Consider the following 22836-nt stretch of genomic DNA (forward strand, 5'->3'; position numbering starts at 1 on the left):
GTACAACGTGTGAAGCCTATTTCTGGTGTTCCCCGCTGTGATGTTGCTAAAATGTTGCTCAAAGCGGCGTAAAACTAAACTCCCTCACTCACTCCCTATTGTGCAACTAATACGCTTCCATACTCTCTGGCACGGGCAGTTTCAATGACAATTGTGCGATCGACTGGTACTACCTGTTTTATCCTTTTCGCGAATACCCAGTATCTCTGGTATGTACAGGAATATTGTTTATCACTGTCAATTCCCTGACATTGATGGGTTGAATTTACCACCAGCAATGAAAAACCAGATCTAGTCTATACTACTAAAGAAGTTATATTATATACTACTATAGAAGTTATATTATATACTACTATAGAAGTTATATTATATACTACTAAAGAAGTTATATTATATATTACTAAAGAAGTTATATTATATACTACTAAAGAAGTTATATGATATACTACTAAATAAGTTATATTATATACTACTATAGAAGTTATATCATATACTACTAAAGAAGTTATATTATATATTACTAAAGAAGTTATATTATATACTACTAAAGAATTTATATGATATACTACTAAATAAGTTATATTATATACTACTAGAGAAGTTATATTATATACTACTAAATAAGTTATATTATATACTACTATAGAAGTTATATTATATACTACTAAATAAGTTATATTATATACTACTATAGTAGTTATATTATATACTACTATAGAAGTTATATTATATACTACTAAAGAAGTTATATTATATATTACTAAAGAAGTTATATTATATACTACTATAGAAGTTATATGATATACTACTAAATAAGTTAAATTATATACTACTATAGAAGTTATATTATATACTACTAAAGAAGTTATATTATATATTACTAAAGAAGTTATATTATATACTACTAAAGAAGTTATATGATATACTACTAAAGAAGTTATATGATATACTACTAAAGAAGTTATATTATATACTACTAAAGAAGTTATATGATATACTACTAAAGAAGTTATATCATATACTACTAAAGAAGTAATATCATATACTACTATAGAAGTTATATCATATACTACTAAAGAAGTTATATCATATACTACTAAAGAAGTTATATCATATACTACTAAAGAAGTTATATCATATACTACTAAAGAAGTTATATTATATACTACTAAAGAAGTGATATTATATACTACTATAGAAGTTATATTATATACTACTATAGAAGTTATATCATATACTACTAAAGAAGTTATATGATATACTACTAAAGAAGTTATATTATATACTACTAAAGAAGTTATATCATATACTACTAAAGAAGTTATATGATATACTACTATAGAAGTGATATTATATACTACTATAGAAGTTATATCATATACTACTAAAGAAGTTATATTATATACTACTAAAGAAGTTATATTATATACTACTAAAGAAGTTATATTATATACTACTAAAGAAGTTATATTATATACTACTATAGAAGTGATATTATATACTACTAAAGAAGTTATATTATGTACTACTAAAGAAGTTATATTATATACTACTAGAGAAGTCACAATTACTATAGCCAATTTGTCAGAACAGGGTCACTATAGTAACATGTAGGAAATGGAGGGTCTTTATCTGCTTTGGCTAGTATAATATGGGTTCATGGACTGATAAGAAATAATGGCCGCTACAGTTTACCATCCAGTCAATAGTTTCATATCTTCCTCTCGAAATGCCACGTGAATGTTCAGCTGTGAAAACATGGTTTAATCATCAATCATTACCTTGTTCGTGGATAATGGCGATGTCATAATGTGCAGTCGACCACAACTCAACAAAAGGTTAAAGAGCATTCATCACTTAAACACGCAGACGGCATCACCTAGGGAAATATTCCTAGTACATGCCAATCATCTGATCAATGGAACTAGCAGGAACTCGACACCTGTGTTTCACCTCCATTCATCAGTGGTGCCAGGCTGTTTCTTGACCATGTCAATTCAAGAGTCAGCGGATCTTTTGGAATCTTTTGATCTGTTTGATGTCTACTTTACCAGCGATCACCACATCACAATGCTGACAATGATCATTGAGTCGCCTGGTTGCTATGGTAAATCGGACGCACTCATCGAGATATTGATCGATGGTTGCGACAATGACTGATCAAGGTTATGCTATAATGGCCCCGTTAGAGATTTCCGACCAGTTAGCGGTTATCTCCCTTTGATATATGTACTCGCTACTGAAACTGTTTTCTTGGAGGAATATGATGAATAGAATTCACTATGCACATTTATGACATGTGTTTGTTTTGCTCGTTTGTTGTTACCGCCGCAATGTCCCAGATAAACGCGGATGTCAGTAAATAATCGAGATGGACCAGACAATCCAGTGATTGACACCAAGAGGAACATTTATGCCCGGTTAACAACAGTATTTTCTGTAATAGACCACATTTCAGTTTTGATTAATTTTCATTTATGTTCTCATTCAACTTGAAGGAACTTGTGAGAGGTAGGGTACGCTGGGGGTAGACGCTAGAGCTCTACAACCGAATCACGAGTGCGCACGACAAGAAGAAACAGCCATCATAACAAAATAATAATGACAATAACTGTAAAAGCAAGAATATAGCCACATATGAACGCCTCCCAAAAATGTGTCACTGGAAGGACGATGTTTATTGTTAAAGTTAAGGTATATGTCTTGATCGACAATAAGTATACGGAAAAAATGTTAATAATCTATATCTCAATCCTCTGTATTTGCCTCGCCATATTCTCTTGGTGTGAAGGGCGGTAGGGTAGCCTAGTGGTTAAAGCGTTCGCTCGTAACGCTGAAGACCCGGGTTCGATTCCCCACATGGCTACAATGTGTGAAGCCAATTTCTGGTGTCCCCCGACGTGATAATGCTGGTATATTGCTAAAAGCGGCGCCAAACTAAACTCACTCACTTACGATTTGATAGTCTCCATTGATCATTCCAATAAATTTCACAATAACAGTCAGTGTAATATTGTATAAGTGTACCAGTTGAATGGTAGCAAAAAAGGAAGTGGCATAATGTAAGAGTGAGCGATTGAATTGTTTTACGCTGCTTTTATGCAATATCACGGTGGGGGATACAGAAATGTTTATTTAAACATTTTACACCAGTCGGAAATGAATTTTTTGAAGTAACATGCGAACATGAAAGTTTATTAAATGACCATTGGAACTCTCGTGAAAATTAAGTGTGCACCCCCACTTTCTCAAACAGCTGTATCCGCCCCTGGCAACAATCAGTAGAATAACTTTCAGTTTGGATGTTCGGATGTACCGACCTTACAGGGCCTCCTTTCACGAAGCACTAAGGTGATCGTAAGTCACTAAGGTAGCCTTAGTGCAATGTTTAAGAATGGGAGTTAAGGTTAACCTTAGTAAAGGTTGCTTCGTGAAAGGAGCCCCAGTGTCTTCAATATTTGTTTCAGCACAGCTGTGAGTCATGACTTCACTCTTCTATGCCATGACGTCATGATACAATAGATGGCGTTTTCTGCTGCCATGACAAGCGAGGATTCCTGAAAGAGAAGAAATATCAGCTAAGTGGAAGTATCTTTTTCATTACACCCTTTGTCGATATCACTGATAAATACCCATACAGCCGCACCCCGTATCATGAATATTTGGTACTCTGTGTTGTTTTATTATATCAAATGTCAGCCTATACAAATACCTATTATGTATGTTTTGAAATACACTCGTAGTGGCCACGGTATCTGACAGGTACTCGTTTATAGTTATGCATGTAGAACTATAACACAACAATGATTGAGTATGGTTTTAGGCCGCTTTTAGCAATATTCTAGCAATATTACGGCGGGGACACCAGAAATGGGCTTCACACATGGTACACATGGTACCTATGTGGGAAATCGAACCCTGGTCTTCGGCGTGGCGTGATGCTTTGACCATTAGGCTACCCCACTGCCCTTATAACACAAAAAACGTAATACATCTTGGGTGAATATGTTTGTCAGCCTCACGGGTGGTGTTTCTTAACCAGTCTGGGACATGGTTCGTATCAACAAGGATGTCCATTAGAAGTGGTATGTGAGGAAAACCAGTTCTAGTCGTATTTACCATTCACCCTGCATGTATTAAATATAACCTAATAACACGTAGTTTTAATTTTAAGTATGGCCAAAGAATGGTTTCCAGCGAGTGTAGCGAAGTCGTCCTTTTGTCTTGCGGGAAATGGCTTCATTTAATATTTTGGTACCTTGAGATCATTTGAAAATTTACCATGCAATAAATATTTTAAAACAATGAAATTTTGAGAAATTAGTGACCTTTATGACTTCTCAAGTTGCATTCATGAATGTTACCGGTGGGCTGCATGTTTTATAATTACTACGAACAAACCCTACGAGCAAAAACCTTTGGAACGACATTTTACAGATAAATTCTTTATTGCGGTAAACTATCAGCATGTACAATGGGAAAATGACTAATTGTATACCACGTCTATGTTCATACAAGTAGGCATTAAACATTCTGACTGGTTGGAACTTCTCGGAAGGTCGTTGAAGAACTGTGTTAAATATTCATTTATGCTATTAGCGATAGTATAGAGGATCAGATGAAAACGAAGGACATGAAGGATTTCATGAAAGAGGCTACTGTTCACTGCGAATTGCTGACCTTATTAAGTGATTTGATAAGATCCCACGAGGTTAGGCTGCATAATCTGATGTGGACATTGTTGTTGACAATGTACAAGAATGTGTAACAACCAAATGTCGATATATGTGTGCATACCGAACGCTGGCCTTAAATTAAAACCGTTCACTTCATAGAGTTCGTCGGTTGAAGGAGCCACAAAGTCCACAGTCGTAGATGGCGTCGTAGTTCGCTGTGCAGAGTTGCTTCCCTTGGACACACCAGAAACCTATGATCGTGGGTTCGAATCGGGTTTGTCAGATCTATACCCGTGCTCATGGGGTTTATCAAAGTGGTATTACTAAACGTATACGACCAACACCCTACTTTCCTTCCACAGCTCCATGTCCTACAAGGGGCGGTGGGGTAGCCTAATGGTTAAAACGTTGGCTCGTCACGCCGAAGACCCGGGTTCGAATCCCAACATGGGTACAATGTGTGAAGCCCATTTCTGGTGTCCCCAGCCGTGATGTTGCTGGAATATTGCTAAAAACGGCGTAAAACCAAACTCAGTCAGTCAGTCAGCCATGTCCTACACATGCACTCAACTCGTGTCCTCACACATGTGCCGACACTTCACGTGACCCATGCCACCCGTGAAGACTAACGGCATCGGGAAGGCTTGCTGACTTGATTGACACATGTCATCGTAACTCAACGATGCTCATGCTGTTGATGACTGGATTGTCTGGTCCCAAAACTTCACGTGACGCATGTAGTAGCCATGTACCCCACTACAAATTTGACCCGACTCGTCACGTGACCCATGACCCTGACTCATCACTTGACTGTTGTCCCCGACCAGGTATCCGATACTTCACGTGACACATGTACTCGACACCTCACAGACGACACAGTTCTCCCCTGGCCCTGACTCCTAAGGAGACCCACGCACGTATTACCGCACCAGTTCAGTACACTTCACCTTACCCATCTTCCCGAAACGGGCCATCGAGTGGGTTCGAATCCCAGATAAGTAGGCCTACTTATACCTGTCACCTGTCAACGATGCTCATGCTGTTGCTCACCACTGCTTTGTTCGCGCCATACATATTGTCGGCGTTTCTCCCATAGTGAGGGAAAGACCGCACGAAGACACAACAGGCCCTCGTGTCTTTGCGAGGATTAAAGATTAAAAATATATTGAGTCGGGGGTCATCTCAAATCTTTATATATTCTTTTTAAATCTTTAATCTCACAAGGACACGAGGGCCTGTGGAAGACACGAGCCTGAATACCTGTCAAAGCGGCGTTAACACTCACTCACGGACGCACTCACTGTATCCATGCAACTCTGCTTGTGTCTGTATACATATCGGGAGACAATTTGCACTGGGTGAACCGACAAGGAATGTGAAGATGTAATGAACAACCTTCTGAATTGTTCACTTATTCTTCTTTATAAACATTTCATCATATGTCTTCGCTCTCATGCATGGGACTCTCAGAAGGTTATTCGGTCCAACTGCTCCCGATAAGTGTGCTTTACATTGACTGGAAAGAAACGATTCTGCATAATTAACCAGCTAGTTGCAAAATCGAATGTATTTTTGATTTAAACTGAGAGCCTAAATGTTTTTAAATAAACGTTTCAACAATGTTTTGTTGTGTAGGTTAAAATTCCTTTGATTCCAGAAGGGTCAAAACCACAGTATATTTTTCATGCATTTTCTTTGACAATCTATTATTACTTCTGTATAGCTAATCCATAATCTTTATTTACTGGGTTACGGATCCAACGAATTAGCTAAAAGAAATTCGATTTACTACATAAAAAGTGTGGAAAAGAATTTAGCGAAATGGTAAAAAAAACCACATTCTTGGCTCTACTGACCGACCATTCTTTTTAGACACTATTTAAAATACTTAAAATATTTAAAATATGTTTTGTTATTATTCCTATAACCGTCAGTTTAGTTTACCCCAACCTGAAATAAAAGAAGATCGGAATGTCTGAGAGCTGAGCGCTTGTGAGAGTCTGCCGACACTTAATGTGTCGTATCACCGTGCCTTGTTCAGGCTTGTCACATCAATGGCAGCACCCTAGCTGTAGCAGAGTAGAAGCAATGGGCCACAAATCCAGTACATTAATAAATTATACCGGACATTGATCAACGTGTCACAATAAGAATATACTACAAACCACCACAGAATCTCACGATTAACCCATGTCGATCGTCAAACCAGACGACACAAGAATGAAGCGGATGGGTGGATCGAAGAACTGAAACCGGTTTACCAAATCAATTGGCATCGTCGGGTAGCTCACTACATCAACTCAGTGCTAACAAACATGGTTATTAGAAACCGGTTTACCCACCTGTAAAGACTCGGAGTGCGACAGTGCGTTTCATACAGCGCTTTGGTACGTTGACGACTTGGCGGAGCAGACGGACAGCTCAGAGGCAGACGACAGACGAGCAGATCGGACTTGAAACTTCTTTGGATACTGAACGGATTTGAAATTTACAGGCGATTTTGTACATTGGATCTCAGAAACACATTGCCAAGATGGATTTGATAAAGATATTACAGAATGAGAAGATCAAGGATAAAGTCAAAATGTTGAGCAAGGAAATGAGGGTAAGTCACGTGATGACATTGCCTCCCCTCCTTGTACAAGATGGACGTGTTTATTTGTTGATATATTTGTTATATGTCGGAATATATCTTACAAATATGCAACTTCATCGGCAGGTGTTTACCACTGATCATTTTGTGTCGTGTGGATGTATTGATTGATGTGTTTGTTCTGGGTAGAGAGTCGCCGGTTACCGGGAGATGGTTCGTTGACGTTCATAACAACACCTTAAATATACATTGTGTCACAGAGGGGTGTTGGGAATAATGTAGGTAAAATACCTAAGCAATAACAAATCTTGATTAGAACACAGTTTCAGCTAAAGAACTTGAACAACGCGTTTCCCTCCCAAAAGAAGGAACAATATGAATGGATGGTAGCGTTCAGCAGAAAATAAAATCAACAATGAAAGAAAGGGCGTTGTCGTCTTAAACCTTGGCTCATATACATGTATGTCTCACACGTATAATCTAGGTTGTATTGTTACATGTCAGGTTGTATCCGCAAGGTTGTATTGCTAAATGTCAGATTGAACTGCTATCGTTTATGTTGTATCCGGAGGGTTGTATTGATACATTCAGTTGTATTGTTATAAGTCAGGTTGTCTTGCTGTCTCAAGTTATATTAGCTAGTTAGTATGTCCGGTTATTTCGCAGTTTTCTAGGTTGTATTGTTAAAAGCTAGGTTGTATTGTTATATTTCAGGGTGTATTGGTATATGTCAAGTTGTATCCGTTAGTTTGTAATGTTATGTTCGGTCATATTGTGACATGTCAGGTTGTATTACTATATCTCATGTTGTATTGTTATATCTCATGTTGTATTGCTATATCTCATGTTGTATCGGCCAATAACAGGTTCTTTTGCTACATTCTTGATTATATAGATATCCGCTAGGAAGCAAAGATATCTGCAGTCACTGACGAAGTTGTTAGCGTCTATGTTTTATTGTATATGACTATTTCTGGCAGTATTTCTCTCCATACACATACACACAGTGAAGAGCAATGCGACCATTCTTTGTTATTACCACGGAAAGGGATATAGTGTGAGCCAATAAAGTGTGTCTATCATTCACCTGGTGAAGTAGTAAGAATATACTCCGAAACGTCGTGTCCCTCAAAATCAAGTTGACATCCATTAATTCTCGACTTTAAGTGAACCAATAGATGATACGTTTTATCGATATCATCCTAAAAGGCAATACGTGTATAAAAATCGGTAGTGATTTCATCTTTTTAAAATCGTTAGAAAATATTAATGTATCCATTATCAGAGCTATCTTCCTTTATGTGATATCAGTTTTATAATTAGACATAAGAATCCAGTAATCTCTTTGTGGTAGACGTTTTTAGCTTTGGCACCATGTCGAGAAAGTATAGATTTATAGATAAAATCTGGTAGCTCGACCACAATACTTCTTTGCGCTAGTTAACCTGATAGCAATAGTGACAAACAGCAAAAGATATGACTGTTCGGCCAATATCAGTACAGGATTTGTAACAAATATCTCCGGAAATTGGAAACCCTAGACCAGGGTCCGGCCCAACAAACCGACTTTAGATCTACAACTGCTCTATCCTATAATTTAAGGTAATCTGTGTTTTAGTTCCCTTGGTAGGCCTACGGTTGTTTTATTATGGGATCGTGATCACAAAGCAATGTTAGTCCTATGACTACCGTAACTACCATACATTAACATGAACTGAACTAAAATCGCTTTGCAAACACGACCCGGGCCATCCATTCCACACAACACTTACTCTACAGTGACACATTTGTGTATTGTTCAAAAGAAGTTAAACAGAACCCGGTATTCAGTACGACTGTAATTATTCTGCCGTAGCCTTGACAGATTAATCTGAAACAATCGGAAGTCCTTTAACTTCTTTTGAGTTCGTGATTAATTAAATTGCAAGTTGCCGTCAATACACCAAAGGTAACGAAAGCTGAACAGTTGACGCTGAACACGCACCTGTCATTTCGTTGATTGGTATCTTCCAGTATGGACGGAGTACACGGAACCTTTCCACTGGTCAGCCCAGCAACGACTGTCCACTAACCCACTTTGTTTATAACATGTTTAAAGGTTTTGTACCTTGGGCTTAGGTTGTCGTCAAGCCACCATCCTGTACAAGTCCATGTACTTGATGGCTGGAGTAACAGACACTGCAGTTGTATTAAACTGTCACATTAGATTCAGCTGATGAGGTGAACCAATCTCAGATCACCATCCAACGTAGCCACCATGAATGGGTTGACTGTGAACAATAGCCGAACAAAGGAAATAACCGCTGGCATAGCAGTCAGTTAGACATGTCTGAGAACAGAAGTTTCCATGATCAGAAATGATGAAATTTTTGAAATGATTGGTAGCATTTACAACTACATCTTTTTGCAAACAAGTAGAAATGTAAACACAATTCCACCTAGATATAACTAATGACGTCTTTACATACAGCTAAAGGAAACCAATTCAAAACAAAACCATCGACTAATAACTAAATATTTAAGGAGGGAAATTAATGGATGTCAACGTTTAAATGAAGCACACGACGTTTTTGAGTATATTCATTATTCTTTCATCAAGTGGGGCGATGAAGGAGTACAGCTTGGGCAAAATACGGTTTTGTAGATGTTTATAATAACTGAAACAACAGGCGCAGGGTTAAGCGATGTTTGCTTTATGTGCACCCAGCCCATCTCAAACTGACTAGTAGATATGATCGACATACTGTTAAAAGCTGCCTCACTCACTCACTCTTAGCCCTTCTCCGATCTTAGGGATATTGTCATCAGTGACGTCATATACAGTCAGCTGTGACAGGTATATCTGAAGATAGTCGCCTTACATCCCTATCACCTAAATCGAATTATTCAACTTCGGTTTGCACAGACAGAATACTTAAAGAGAATAGACAAAGAGCAGAAAAAAGGAAAGAAAATCCTTTGATGTTGATGGGCATGCTCCACCGTGAGTATTGATGTGGACAAACAACGTTTTATGTACTGTTTCTTCTAGTCTGTAAACCCAACCGTCTGGATGGTTCTCCTTATTCTGTAATGCTACTCAAGGGAGAATGCTGCCACCTACTCAAATAATTATTTCATCGTTCACTGAATAGAACTAATTCATGACAGAACTAATTGCCTAATCAAGTGGCCCGAACGGAACATTATCACCACATAAACATACGATCTTTCTCTGGCCATGTTGCATAACAAATGAAGTACCAGACGCACAATTGCATAACTGGGTTGTTGTTCTCCACCCACGTCTGTGACATGCCACAGTGCCCACATCGATGTGGGTGATCTTGGTTTAACTTCGATGTATTCCAGTCATATCACGGTGTGTCTGCTTAATGTGGGGGCAAAGCCCGAAGTGATGCAGGTCGCAGACACTTACCGCTTTGGTGAAACCCTTGAACAGTGGTCGGGAGCTGACAGACACACGAAATGCAGCGAACTCGGTTTCTGCCGTGTCAAAGGGACGCAACTCTGTGCAGGGCATTCAGCGCCTTTGACGACCGACAAGACTACCCGTACCCCAGTATTCGAAGATGTCTGATGCCAACTGCAGTGACTACTGAATAGTTTTGCCAGGCGATTGGACATTTCATTTCTCATCATGGTTGATGGGTTAAACGAATATACAAAAAGATCACCTACATATAGTTCTGTGTTTGTTGAAGTTGTTAAAGGCATTGTAATTTGTTGTACAGAGTAGCGTCCCTTTTAGGTATTAGGATCCGACGAACACGCGATCACATCCCCGATTCACCCTGAATATAATCAACCAGTGGTTTGTTTTCGCTCATACGAGTGGGTGTGGAGACGCCTCATCTGAATACCCCTCCAAACATTTTAATATGCTTAGCAGGAAAATTATTACGGTATTTATGTTGTGAAATTATTTAATATATTCAACAAGGGTAATAACACAGCCATAAACTGCTAAGAAAGAGACGTGGCGACCAAATTAGAAAACATTATTTTGTTTTATGACCACGCTTTTTAGCTCTTGCTTGTCAAATTCGTAAATCTTGAAAGACCTGCTTTGCAAATAGTCCTACATCACCAGACCTGTGGGAGGAAACTAGAGCCCTACAACCCTCTTCATTTATCACAATCTGTTTCATCTCAGAGGTAGTAGAAATCAATGGCAATAACTGGTACATTTCGAGATAATACATCTGTTGGTGTGGTGCGCCGTTGACAGTTCCTTTTGACCATGCAATCAATTTGCATATAGTACTGAGTTCTTTATTATAATCTTTAGGCATTCCGATAATTAAACCACCTCCATTTGGACCTACACCGCTCTGATTAAACATAAACAATACGATGTCAACAGACGGGAAACACAACACCTTATCTACAGGCAATACCGTGCGAGTTTTATTACAAGCAATTGTTACGGTTCAATCATAACCATTTCATTGTTTCATCTACAACATCAGCGCTGTCGACCGGTGGATGAACTGTTAAACCAATGTGTGGACTGAGTAACCACTGACCTGACCGATTAAAACTATGTTCGGACTGATTAAACGAACGAGTGGACTGATTGGTCAATAAGTGGACCTGTTTAACCAGTGAGTGTTAGACCAATGAGTTGACTGATAACGCCTATAAGTGGACTTGTTAGACCAACGAGTGGACTGATTAGGCCTATAAGTGGACTTGTTAGACCAATGAGTGGACTGGTTAGGCCTATAAGTGGACTTGTTAGACCAATGAGTGGACTGATAACGCCTATAAGTGGACTTGTTAGACCAATGGGTTGACTGATAACGCCTATAAGTGGACTTGTTAGACCTATGACTGGACTGATAACGCCTATAAGTGGACTTGTACTATCAATAGGTGGACTGATTAGGTCTATAAGTGGACTTGTCAGAACAACGAGTGGACTGATTAGGCCTATAAGTGGACTTGTTAGATCAATGTTGGACTGATTAGGAATGTAAGTGGACTAGTTAGACCAATGTGTGGACTGATAAGACCTATAAGTGGACTTGTTAGATCAACGAGTGGTAGACCAATGTGTGGACTGATAAGACCTATAAGTGGACTTGTTAGACCAACGAGTGGACTGATTATGCTTGTATGTGGACTTGTTAGACCAATGAGTGGACTGATAAGACCTATAAGAGGACTTGTTAGATCAACGAGTGGTAGACCAATGTGTGGACTGATAAGGCTAGTAGGTGGGCTGATTACACAACTGATTTCAATGAGGATGTAGCCATCTCATGTTTTATCCTGTAGATAGTAGTCATGATATATTCATATTCATTGATTACCAATATATCAGAGCAGCATTGATGTCGACTGATCAGTTTTATTCGGATGCTGACATATTGTTGGTTTGATCTATCGTGGCTTGATTGATTTCAACGACATTCAGGTCGTAATGAAATTTGAATCGCATTTATGTCACAGATCAATGAGTTTGCGTTTTGTCCGGTGAAATCTGCAATTTCATTATTTCTTAAATGAATGGCAATATTGTGGTGATACAATTTTTCTTCTGAAGATTTCTGCTTTGGCTGCTGAAGAAATAACGAAATTGTGAAATAACGACCTACTTAGAATTAAAACGTACTCATGAATTACAAGTGGACTGGAGTATGTTGTTGTAGACATTATATATTTAACAATTACCTTCATGTGTTGACAATCACGCTTGCGACATTTTTTTAACGACGTGGGATAACGTTTCAATATGTTGAACATGACAACTATTCGTCGTACACACTCGCTGTGAAGATCCGGGTTAGAACTGGTTTTCAGTAACCCACGCTTGTCGTAAAAGGCAACTAACAGGATCGGGTGGTTGACACATGTCATTGTACCCCAATTACCTAGGCCGCTGCACATGATGTCAATCACTGGATTGTCTGGCCCAGACTCGATTGTTTATAGACGTCACTTGCTGGAAAAGTGTTGAGAACGGTGTAAAAAAACAATAAACAATAAACAAACACTATTACCAAAGTGTTCAAACCCTTGACCGTTTCTTTAATTAAATAACAAGAATAAGAAAATGTGTTATTGAACAAACTATCAGTTTCCGAACGCACCAATGCCACAGAAATCAACCCATAGCCTCACCTGCTTGATCCCTCCATGTCCTATAACTGTGGCAAGGTGACTGAGTCGAAACTGTGCACCCGTTGATCTCCGCTAAGAAGGGCGGACAGCCGTTCAAGTGTAACACACAAACAACATACAGCGTCTCGAGTTGAACGTGATCTTGTGTTATTATTGCACTCCGTTGCAGATGTAGATGAGGATGTGGATGTGGATGCTGATATGGGCGCGGCTTTGGGTGCAGACGTTGGCGTCGTCAAGGGTTGCGGAGTGTGTGTGTGTGTGTGTGTGTGTGTGTGTGTGTGGTGCCGTTGATGTGGTCGGCGGCGTGGATGTTGTTGTGGACATAGATGTGGGTGTTGGTGTGTATGTAAATTGTACGTGTCAATTTAGATCGGATAGTCCACTCAGCATTCAAAATATGAAGTTGACGATGTAGATATAGATGTCATTGGTGTAGCTGCTATTCCACAGAAACAACATTCATACGAATTACCATGAAAATTGTTCTTTTGGTAAAAAATATACCCATCACAATGGCAGGATGTTGACCTGGTCCCCGTTCCCCAAAGCGATCGTAGCGCTACGACAGTCGTAAGTCTATGTTAAAGTATGGGAGTTACGATCATCATAGCGCTACGACAGTCGTAAGTCTATGTTAGAGTATGGGAGTTACGATCATCATATCGCTACGATCGCTTTATGGAACGAGGCCCTGGTTAAGCACGCTCGAAATAAATCGTGATATATGTTTGAATAGGGAATAGATCGTTTTCTTCAGGACGTGTAATATTCACGATGCAAAAGGTAGTGAAGTTCGTCGCCTGTTGAAGGAGAATACATAACCGACGAGTTCTTCCGCTTTCTTAATGTCATGCGAAAGGCCTCCTTATAATAGGAATTTGTGGATAAATGTTCCAAATTTAAGTAGAGTGGACGAAATAATTTTGTTTAGTAAGGGATATCATTCAAAATAGAAGGGCGTTTTTAAATTGCTTTAGAGGGTACCTACTGCTTCAATATTGATAAAGGCTACGTGAACCAACATCTGCTCTCAGACATATAGTCCCAAACAGTCGAGACATTAATACGTTTGGATGATATTCAAAGGAAACATTATTATTATTACAAGGTGCTTTCAAATTCCTTTCCAGGTAAAAGTACAATCTGACCCCGTTATTTTAATATGTAATAGTGATTGTGAGCGACTAGTCTTGTGGCTGTCACATTTAAGACAGATTTCATGTTCGAGTGTTGTAAGGTATTGTCCGTTCCTGGAACTCAACAGATTCTACAAACACTCACAGATGGAGTATGCTTAATGGAGCTAGAGCTGTTGAAATACCCAGGCGTGCTGCTCCTATAAAACGATATTTACCAAGCTCTAACTCCTCTGCATCATGTTGTCTTGGAAACATATAAACACTAAACTTTACAAGTGGCTTAGTTTTATTGTTGTGATCGATTGGAATATTTGCGCGAGTTTTCTTGTGTGATTAGGGCTGCTTGAGTAGTTGAGTGATGGGACAGAACGCCAATGATGATTGTGTTATATTGAGTTGTACAACTGGAAAATGCAACCAAACATTACCTGGCGTCTCTTGTGTACAATGTATAACACTCTTCTTCTCAGCCAAATAAAAAGCTGTTTTGTCGGTTCGACATGGAAACAATATCTCTCTAAAAAGTGCGGATGGTAAGATGGTGATAAAGTTCATGAATATATTATAATCATTATCAGTGGGTGAATACACGAATTTAATACTGACTGAGAATATGGATCGATTTTACCATTCTCGAAGTATAAGTGTGCATGTCATTTTGTATAAATGGAAGAGTACCACTCACTGAACTGGTGTTACACTAACACCTAACCTTTTACAGAAAAAACACTTCTTAACTTGTGTCAATAAACAATGATAAACTAGAGACCAAAGGCTTTCTTCAATTTCATATGCCCATGAAACTGCGATAGGTTGGACTTGCCACACAATCCAGACTTTCATTGGCTGTTTCAGATATAGTTATCTCAGGGTCTTTATGACAGACTAACCGAATGCAAAACCTTCGTTTTGTGAAATCTCTCTATATACAGTAACATGATTAACTAGAAACCATGGCCCAATCGTCGTCTATAACGGTGTCTAGAGATAATAGTGAGTGAGTTGGGTTTTACGCCGCTTTTAGCAATATTCCAGCAATATCACGACGGGGGACACCAGAAATGGGCTTCACACATTGTACCCATGTGGGAAATTGAACCCGGGGCTTCGGCGTGACGAGCGAACGCTTTAACCACTAGGCTACCCCACCACCCGTCTAGAGATAATTCGGTTGTAGTAAAAAGGTTATGTGAAATGAGGTTGTCATACCTCACTCCGGCACATTATACAAGCATTCTCCTACTCCAGACAAGGCAAGAATTTTAAAGCAATATGTTATAATGTCTCTTGCTATCACACTACCAATGGGATTAAACCACTGACATTCAACTTTCCGGGCTGACGGTCTATCCAGTACATTTCTGTGTGAAATGAAAACACTGTCATTCACGACTTACATGAGGAGAACGTTTCCAACACTTCCGGTTGTTCTGAATATGAATCGTCACGATATGGCTGAAATATTGCCGATGTGCCGTTAAATTTTAACTCACTCACTCACTCTGAATATGAAATGTCTGGAACTGAAGGCTGTCTACCACATGTTTATAACTCCTGCGTTGTAGCGCAGGTGTGTTCTGAAATCACAGAAGATCACATGATGTGTGGCTCTGACAGAGTTCATATAAGGCATACCTTTCAATTTAGGGACCGTTCATAATTTATGGCTACGGGGGGTGATAATGATTTTAAGGAGGGGACATCCATTTTGTTCTGGCGAGCTAGGGGGTCAGCAATTTTGTACACACGAACAGGGGTGGGGGTGGGTGTTGTCAGCAATTTTGTTCATAAAATATGTTTAAAATTATGCTTAGAAATTATGGGTAGGGAGGGGGTCATTCATTTTGTACATGACATGCAGGGGGTCACTTATTTTGTACATAAATTATTATTTTTATTTATTTATTTATTTATTATTATTATTTTTTTTTGGGGGGGGGTCATTCACATTGTACATGCTACTCCCCAAAAATCATCATCCCCCCTAGCCATAAATTATGAACGGTCCCTTATCCTCACGGACAAGAGGACGAATGGCATTGCTTACAGGGATAGAAAAGTACCGTTACAAGAAATATTGTGCGAAATCGTCTCTCTTTATATATCTTTAGGTCTGCCTTAAAGTACAGAAACGTGATCGAGTGCCACGAATAACAAACTAACTACACACAATATAAATACATCAGAATATATAAGCAAATTAAAAGATGCACCTCTTCTGTAGGAGACACCGCAGACATCCATGAATATGCTGCTCTGGAAGATGACCTAGGGATACCCCTCGAGCCCCAACAGATGTTAATATATTTTGCCTTTATAGATATATAAACGTAAATGACCGGATTGTGCACTTTGTGTAATTCAGTGTTGAGGCTAACATCATATTTCTCAACCAACCAGGAAACAAACAACAGTAAACCTTTTCCTACTTTAGTTTTGGTTTATGGGAACATGCAAGTAAAAGCTAACTAGGTTAGCCAATGGCATGAAATCTCTTTATCTATCATGACATACATTGATGTGTCTTCATTCTCAACCTTCAGGGCATCTTCCTGGAGAAGATGATCGAGGAATCTCTGCAGAGTTCCAGGGAGATGGCATCACAGCTGTCCGAGTGCCGGGCTGACATCAATGATGAGTTTGAACAGTTCAAGATGGACATTGCAGCACTCAGAGCGGAATCAAGAGCACATGGTGAATATAGATTAACGTTATAATAATGATGACGATGACGAAAAAAAATAAAGCTAATTGATCAATTTAGTAATGATGACGATGACGATGATGAAACATAAATAAAGACAGATAGTTAATAGTAATAATGACGATGATACAAGAAAGAAAGACAGGTCGTTAATAGTAATGATGACGATGATACAAGAAAGAAAGACAGATCGTTAATAGTAATGATGACGATGATACAAGAAAGAAAGACAGATCGTTAATAGTAATGATGATGAAGATACAAGAAAGAAAGACAGATTGTTAATAGTAATGATGACGATGATACAAGAAAGAAAGACAGATTGTTAATAGTAATGATGACGATGATACAAGAAAGAAAGACAGATTGTTAATAGTAATAATGACGATGATACAAGAAAGAAAGACAGATTGTTAAGTTAGTGACGATGATACAAGAAAGACAGATTGTTAATAGTAATAATGACGATGATACAAGAAAGAAAGACAGATTGTTAATAGTAATAATGACGATGATACAAGAAAGAAAGACAGATTGTTAATAGTAATGATGACGATGATACAAGAAAGAAAGACAGATCGTTAATAGTAACGATGACGATGATACAAGAAAGAAAGACAGATTGTTAATAGTTATGATGACGATGATACAAGACAGAAAGACAGATTGTTAATAGTAATGATGATGATGATGAAATAGAAAGACAGATCGTTAATAGTAATGATGACGTTGATACAAGAAAAAAGACAGATTGTTCATAGTGATGATGATGATGATGACAGAAAGACAGGCAGACAGATCGTTAATAGCAAAGATGACGACGATGGTCCTGATAAAAAGAGAGACCGTTAATAATAATCACATACTGACAAACAACCATCATGTTGTTTGTCGCGAATATTTGCATAACTGCAGATGCGGCGTTAAGCAGTATTCGCTCGATCACTCCATCATATAGCTGGAAGATTGCTGGATGCGGCCTATAGCTGGAATATTGCTGGATGCGGCGTTAAGCAGTATTCGCTCGATCACTCCATCATATAGCGTTAAACAACAAACAAACCAAAAACATAGTTTTACACAACGCGATCCTTTTCAGCTGAAAGCCGGAATGGTAGCAGGAATCGGCGCAGTCGGATGAGTCGAGCATCTCGAGCTAGTCGAGCTCCTTCGGAGATGATGATCGTGGACGAGGAACAGCATGACGAGGAACGCAGGAGGAGGATGGAGAGGAGGAGACAGATCGAGTCCGGGGATGTGTCCCCCAGCTCTATGGACTCGCTATCTCCCCACCCAGGCGGCATGGTGGGCATGGGGGGAATGCGAGGGATGGGCGGTATGGGCGGCATGGGGAGAAGAGCTGTGTCACCAAATGGAATCAGATCGGTATCTCCGGCCAGGCCTGTTACGGACGAGGAACAACAGGTGAGCAAGACCTTGACCTTGTACAGCGAAACCCGAACTCGTAACTTGTAAACCCCAGCTCCTTGTAGTGTATGCAGTAACGCCCCTTTAATATGTTTAGATTATCGTATTTCCGAATTTACATTTTTATTTATTTTATTAAATGCACGTTTCAGGCAATAATGGTCAGCTTATCAAGGCGTACAATGTTCTCATTGAATCTCTATAAAATATCCATATAACACGCTGACTCCATGTATGTGTGGAATGGCGGGTAGCCTAGTGGTTAAAGTGTTCGCTTGTCACATCGAAGACCCAGGTTTGATGCCCACATGGGTACAATGTGTGAAGCCCATTTCTGGTGTCCCCCGCCCTTATATTGCTGGAATATTGCTAAAAGCGGCGTAAAACTAAACTCACTCACTCACTAACTCACTCACTCACCCATGTATGTTTTGCATAGGGCAGTCTATGTAGTACTATGTACCGACTTGTTCCTGCTTACAGAAACACATGCACGAAGCCCGCGCCATGTTGACGGACCTGGAGCAGACAGAGACCCACATGGAGAACGAGCGGGAGAGACAGAAGGAGAACCTGGAGAACAAGAGGAGGCGGTTGCAGGATGACAGGATGATGAGAGCCATGCAGCTGCTGGACGACTGCCTCGCCATGGACGGCATGTAAGTAGCGCAACGTTACACCAACACCACCATTACTCCCTCTCCTCCCAGTAGTAGTATGTAGTTGTTCCTTCCTGAATGAATAGAATATACCTAAGGAAAACTGCATGGTGCGCTGGCTGTATCGTAACGACGTTAGGGAGAAGGATGATGTCGGTTGATGGTTTGCTGTTTGATGCCATATGTTGCTATAGAATGCCAGCAGATGTAGAATGATGGCAAATGTCACAGAGAATGTACGTGACGGGGCGTAAGGGGTGAGAAATCTTGCAGAATTAGGCAGTGTCTGAGGTACCAAACCTTGCAGACCTAGGCAGTGTCTGAGGTACCAAATCTTGCAGAACTAGGCAGTGTCTGAGGTACCAAATCTTGCAGACCTAGGTAGTGTCTGAGGTACCAAATCTTGCAGACCTAGGCAATGTCTGAGGTACCAAATCTTGCAGACCTAGGCAGTGTCTGAGGTACCAAATCTTGCAGACCTAGGCAGTGTCTGAGGTACCAAATCTTGCAGACCTAGGTAGTGTCTGAGGTACCAAATCTTGCAGACCTAGGCAGTGTCTGAGGTACCAAATCTTGCAGACCTAGGCAGTGTCTGAGGTACCAAATCTTGCAGACCTAGGCAATGTCCGATGTACCAAATCTTGTAGACCTAGGCAATGTCTGAGGTACCAAATCTTGCAGACCTAGGCAATGTCTAAGGTTACAAATTTTGCAGACCTAGGCAGTGTCTGAGGTACCATATCTTGCAGACCTAGGCAGTGTCTGAGGTACCAAATCATGCAGACCTAGGCAGTGTCTGAGGTTACAAATCTTGCAGACCTAGGCAGTGTCTGAGGTACCTAATCTTGCAGACCTAGGCGGTGTCTGAGGTTACAAATTTTGCAGACCTAGGCATTGTCTGAGGTTAGAAATCTTGCAGACCTAGGTAGTGTCTGAGGTTTCAAGTCCTACAGACCTAGGTAGTGTGTGAGGTTTCAAGTCCTACAGACCTAGGTAGTGTGTGAGGTTAGCAATACTGCAGACCAAGACAGTGTCAAATGGCCAGAAACCACAGCATCTTGGACCTGCCTCACTTCCGACGTGCCTACCACATCAACCTGACATGCCGTAGTCATATTGAAACATATTTCGAAGCGTGTTAAACTCACTAAAAAAGTCACACACAAAAAAACAAACCCAAAACCATAGACCCCACTTCTTCACCTTAAACAAACAAACAAAGCCCCAAGAAACATAAACAAAATAAAAGCAAAAACCTAAAGACAAACAACCCACAAAACACAAGAAAACAATACAAGGAAGTACTCGAAATAAAAATAATTGAAAAACACACACCTTTCAATCTTCATATGAAACCCTTAAAAATATTGTCGGTCGCTAATATTAGGAAAACAGGAACATTATGTAGAATAACTCACTTCTGTATGAAAATGAGATCATTCAAGACACATGAAAAGTCACGACCATATCCGCGGACCCAGAAGCAATTAATACGAATCAACTGCTGAGTGGGTTCCTGACGTCAGAGCTCGCGACAGGTGAAGTGTGTGTATGCAGGTACCTGTCACATTACCGCCTCACCAGACATGTCATAAGGGAAATCCTCTCTTGATGTGTGCCCCGGTACTTGAGAACGAAGGTCTTTGTATTGATTGCCAACCATGACAACGCGCAGATCTCCAGCACGTCAACAGCCTTAGAGGATATGTACAAGCACGTTCAACTCGTGTAGGGAGCTCACTGTTAGCCCATTGTGTCGGCCCTTTGAGGCTGCCAAATGCATGATATATATGACATTGTTCAGGAAGTATAATGATTTTCAAATGAGAAGAAATTGTCCACCAATACGATTTTATTTGCAAAATGCTGAGTCCAGAGTTTCCACTGAAATGACCCTTAAATCCCTCACACCAGAAGGATGGGGGCGGGGGATGTCAGTCTGTGAAACATGGACTTTTATGTGACTTTTGACCTGTCTATTTAAGTGAAAGCTAAGTACTGAATCTTGGTCTTCAAAATAGGGTATATGTTACTGTAACAGAAACCTTACATCTTAAAGGTTGTTTGTACCTGGTGACTCTTCAAACGCTGATTTTGTTGTGCGTATTTATGTTGGTTTTGGTTGTATAGTAAATGAATTGCACTAGATCCCAAGGTTATTTACATGGTATTAGCGGGTCTGTCACTTGTTCACTACAACTTTACTCGCTTATGTAAATGTATCGTAGTGAGGATTCAGATGTAGAATTGATGCCCAGTCTTAAATGATTTGTGTGTGCGTGCGTGCGTGCGTGCGTGTGTATGTGTTTTGACTGCGTGTCATAGTACCTCGACGATGTTTCTCATGATAGAATACAGAAATGTCTGATTCGACTCAACCGAAGTCGTTTGATACATCGGATTACTGAAAAAAAACAACAACAAAAAAACAAACCAACCAAACTAACAATGTTTTCAATATGTTTTCAAGTTGGTGAAGATTTCTATAGCCTGAGTCTAGGATCTAATTGAATCCACACTGGATCGAGGACCCAGAATAAATAAAGGTAGTCATCGAGCGGTAATTCCCAGCGCTGCTTTATCACAAACCGAATCTTTCCTTTCCGCGCTATTTTTGGCCTTCCTTGTTAAGTCACATATAGTAGTTATAACACCGGTGTTGTGTGCAGAAATGCCATTGTTATCACGTGTTAGTTTTGTTCTTAAAGCCTTTTGGTACCGCTCGATGACGTCCTTCTTCCTGTGTAAGGACAAAGCTTAGGTTTCTTCGACCACTCAATTAACAGAAACATATAACAAGACCGGCCCGTTTCTTAAACATGTGAGAATACCACAACACAAACATTAAATATTACCTTTAAACAAACATATCTACACAAGCATGCCAATTAAAGTATTATGGGTGAGTAGGTTTCACATGTTATATTAACGATATTAGTTTTTCACTGGTAAAATGTCTTTGATCTGAAATGTCAAATTGATTCTTGAACATAAAATATTTAGTGAATTTGGATTGAATACTAAGGGTTTTGTCCTATACTTTTGTTTAACGTTTTAGTCAGTAGTTAAACACATCGTTATTTTAAATATACCCACATGCAATGGCATCATTAAAATGTTACCGAGTGTTTATTCTTGGTATGCTTCACTGCGAAATAGTTTGCTACAATAATGAAATTGGATGTCTTGAGTCCCCCAAGAATTGGTCGTTTAGAGAGATTATCAGTCTCAGCATCAGCGTTAGTCTGTCTCACAGTCCCTGAACCACATTATTTTCTCTACTGCTAAGCCCTATCTGCAGTGCTAAAGCCTTAAATAAAGCAAGTCTAGAATTCCTCAGGTTCTGAATCTCTGGTCTCCCTGGGGCTCCTTTTCAATTTAAATGGGCTTGTTTGTTACTGTCAAAATTATATATATTCAGAGACTAAGCATTAGTCTACATCAGAGTGAGTGAGTGAGTTTAGTGTTACGCCACTTTTAGCAATATTCCAGTAATATCACGGGG

At 39.5% G+C, this 22836-nt stretch overlaps 1 protein-coding gene across 1 annotated transcript in view; it reads left to right on the forward strand.

Moving 5' to 3' along the window:
* The first annotated feature begins 6841 nt into the window (after positions 1 to 6841).
* Positions 6842 to 22836, forward strand: part of LOC124255102 — a 28638-nt gene continuing 12643 nt past the window's right edge. Inside the window, exons 1-4 of the mRNA XM_046688944.1 lie at positions 6842 to 7281; positions 17084 to 17234; positions 18344 to 18669; positions 19156 to 19331. Coding sequence (XP_046544900.1) covers positions 7210 to 7281; positions 17084 to 17234; positions 18344 to 18669; positions 19156 to 19331 — 725 coding nt within the window. The 5' untranslated portion in view covers positions 6842 to 7209. The remainder of the gene's footprint in view (positions 7282 to 17083; positions 17235 to 18343; positions 18670 to 19155; positions 19332 to 22836) is intronic.

The sequence above is a fragment of the Haliotis rubra genome, unplaced genomic scaffold (genome assembly GCF_003918875.1).
Source record: "Haliotis rubra isolate DU_JTF1 unplaced genomic scaffold, ASM391887v1 Scf592, whole genome shotgun sequence".
In the NCBI taxonomy this organism is placed as follows: domain Eukaryota; kingdom Metazoa; phylum Mollusca; class Gastropoda; order Lepetellida; family Haliotidae; genus Haliotis; species Haliotis rubra.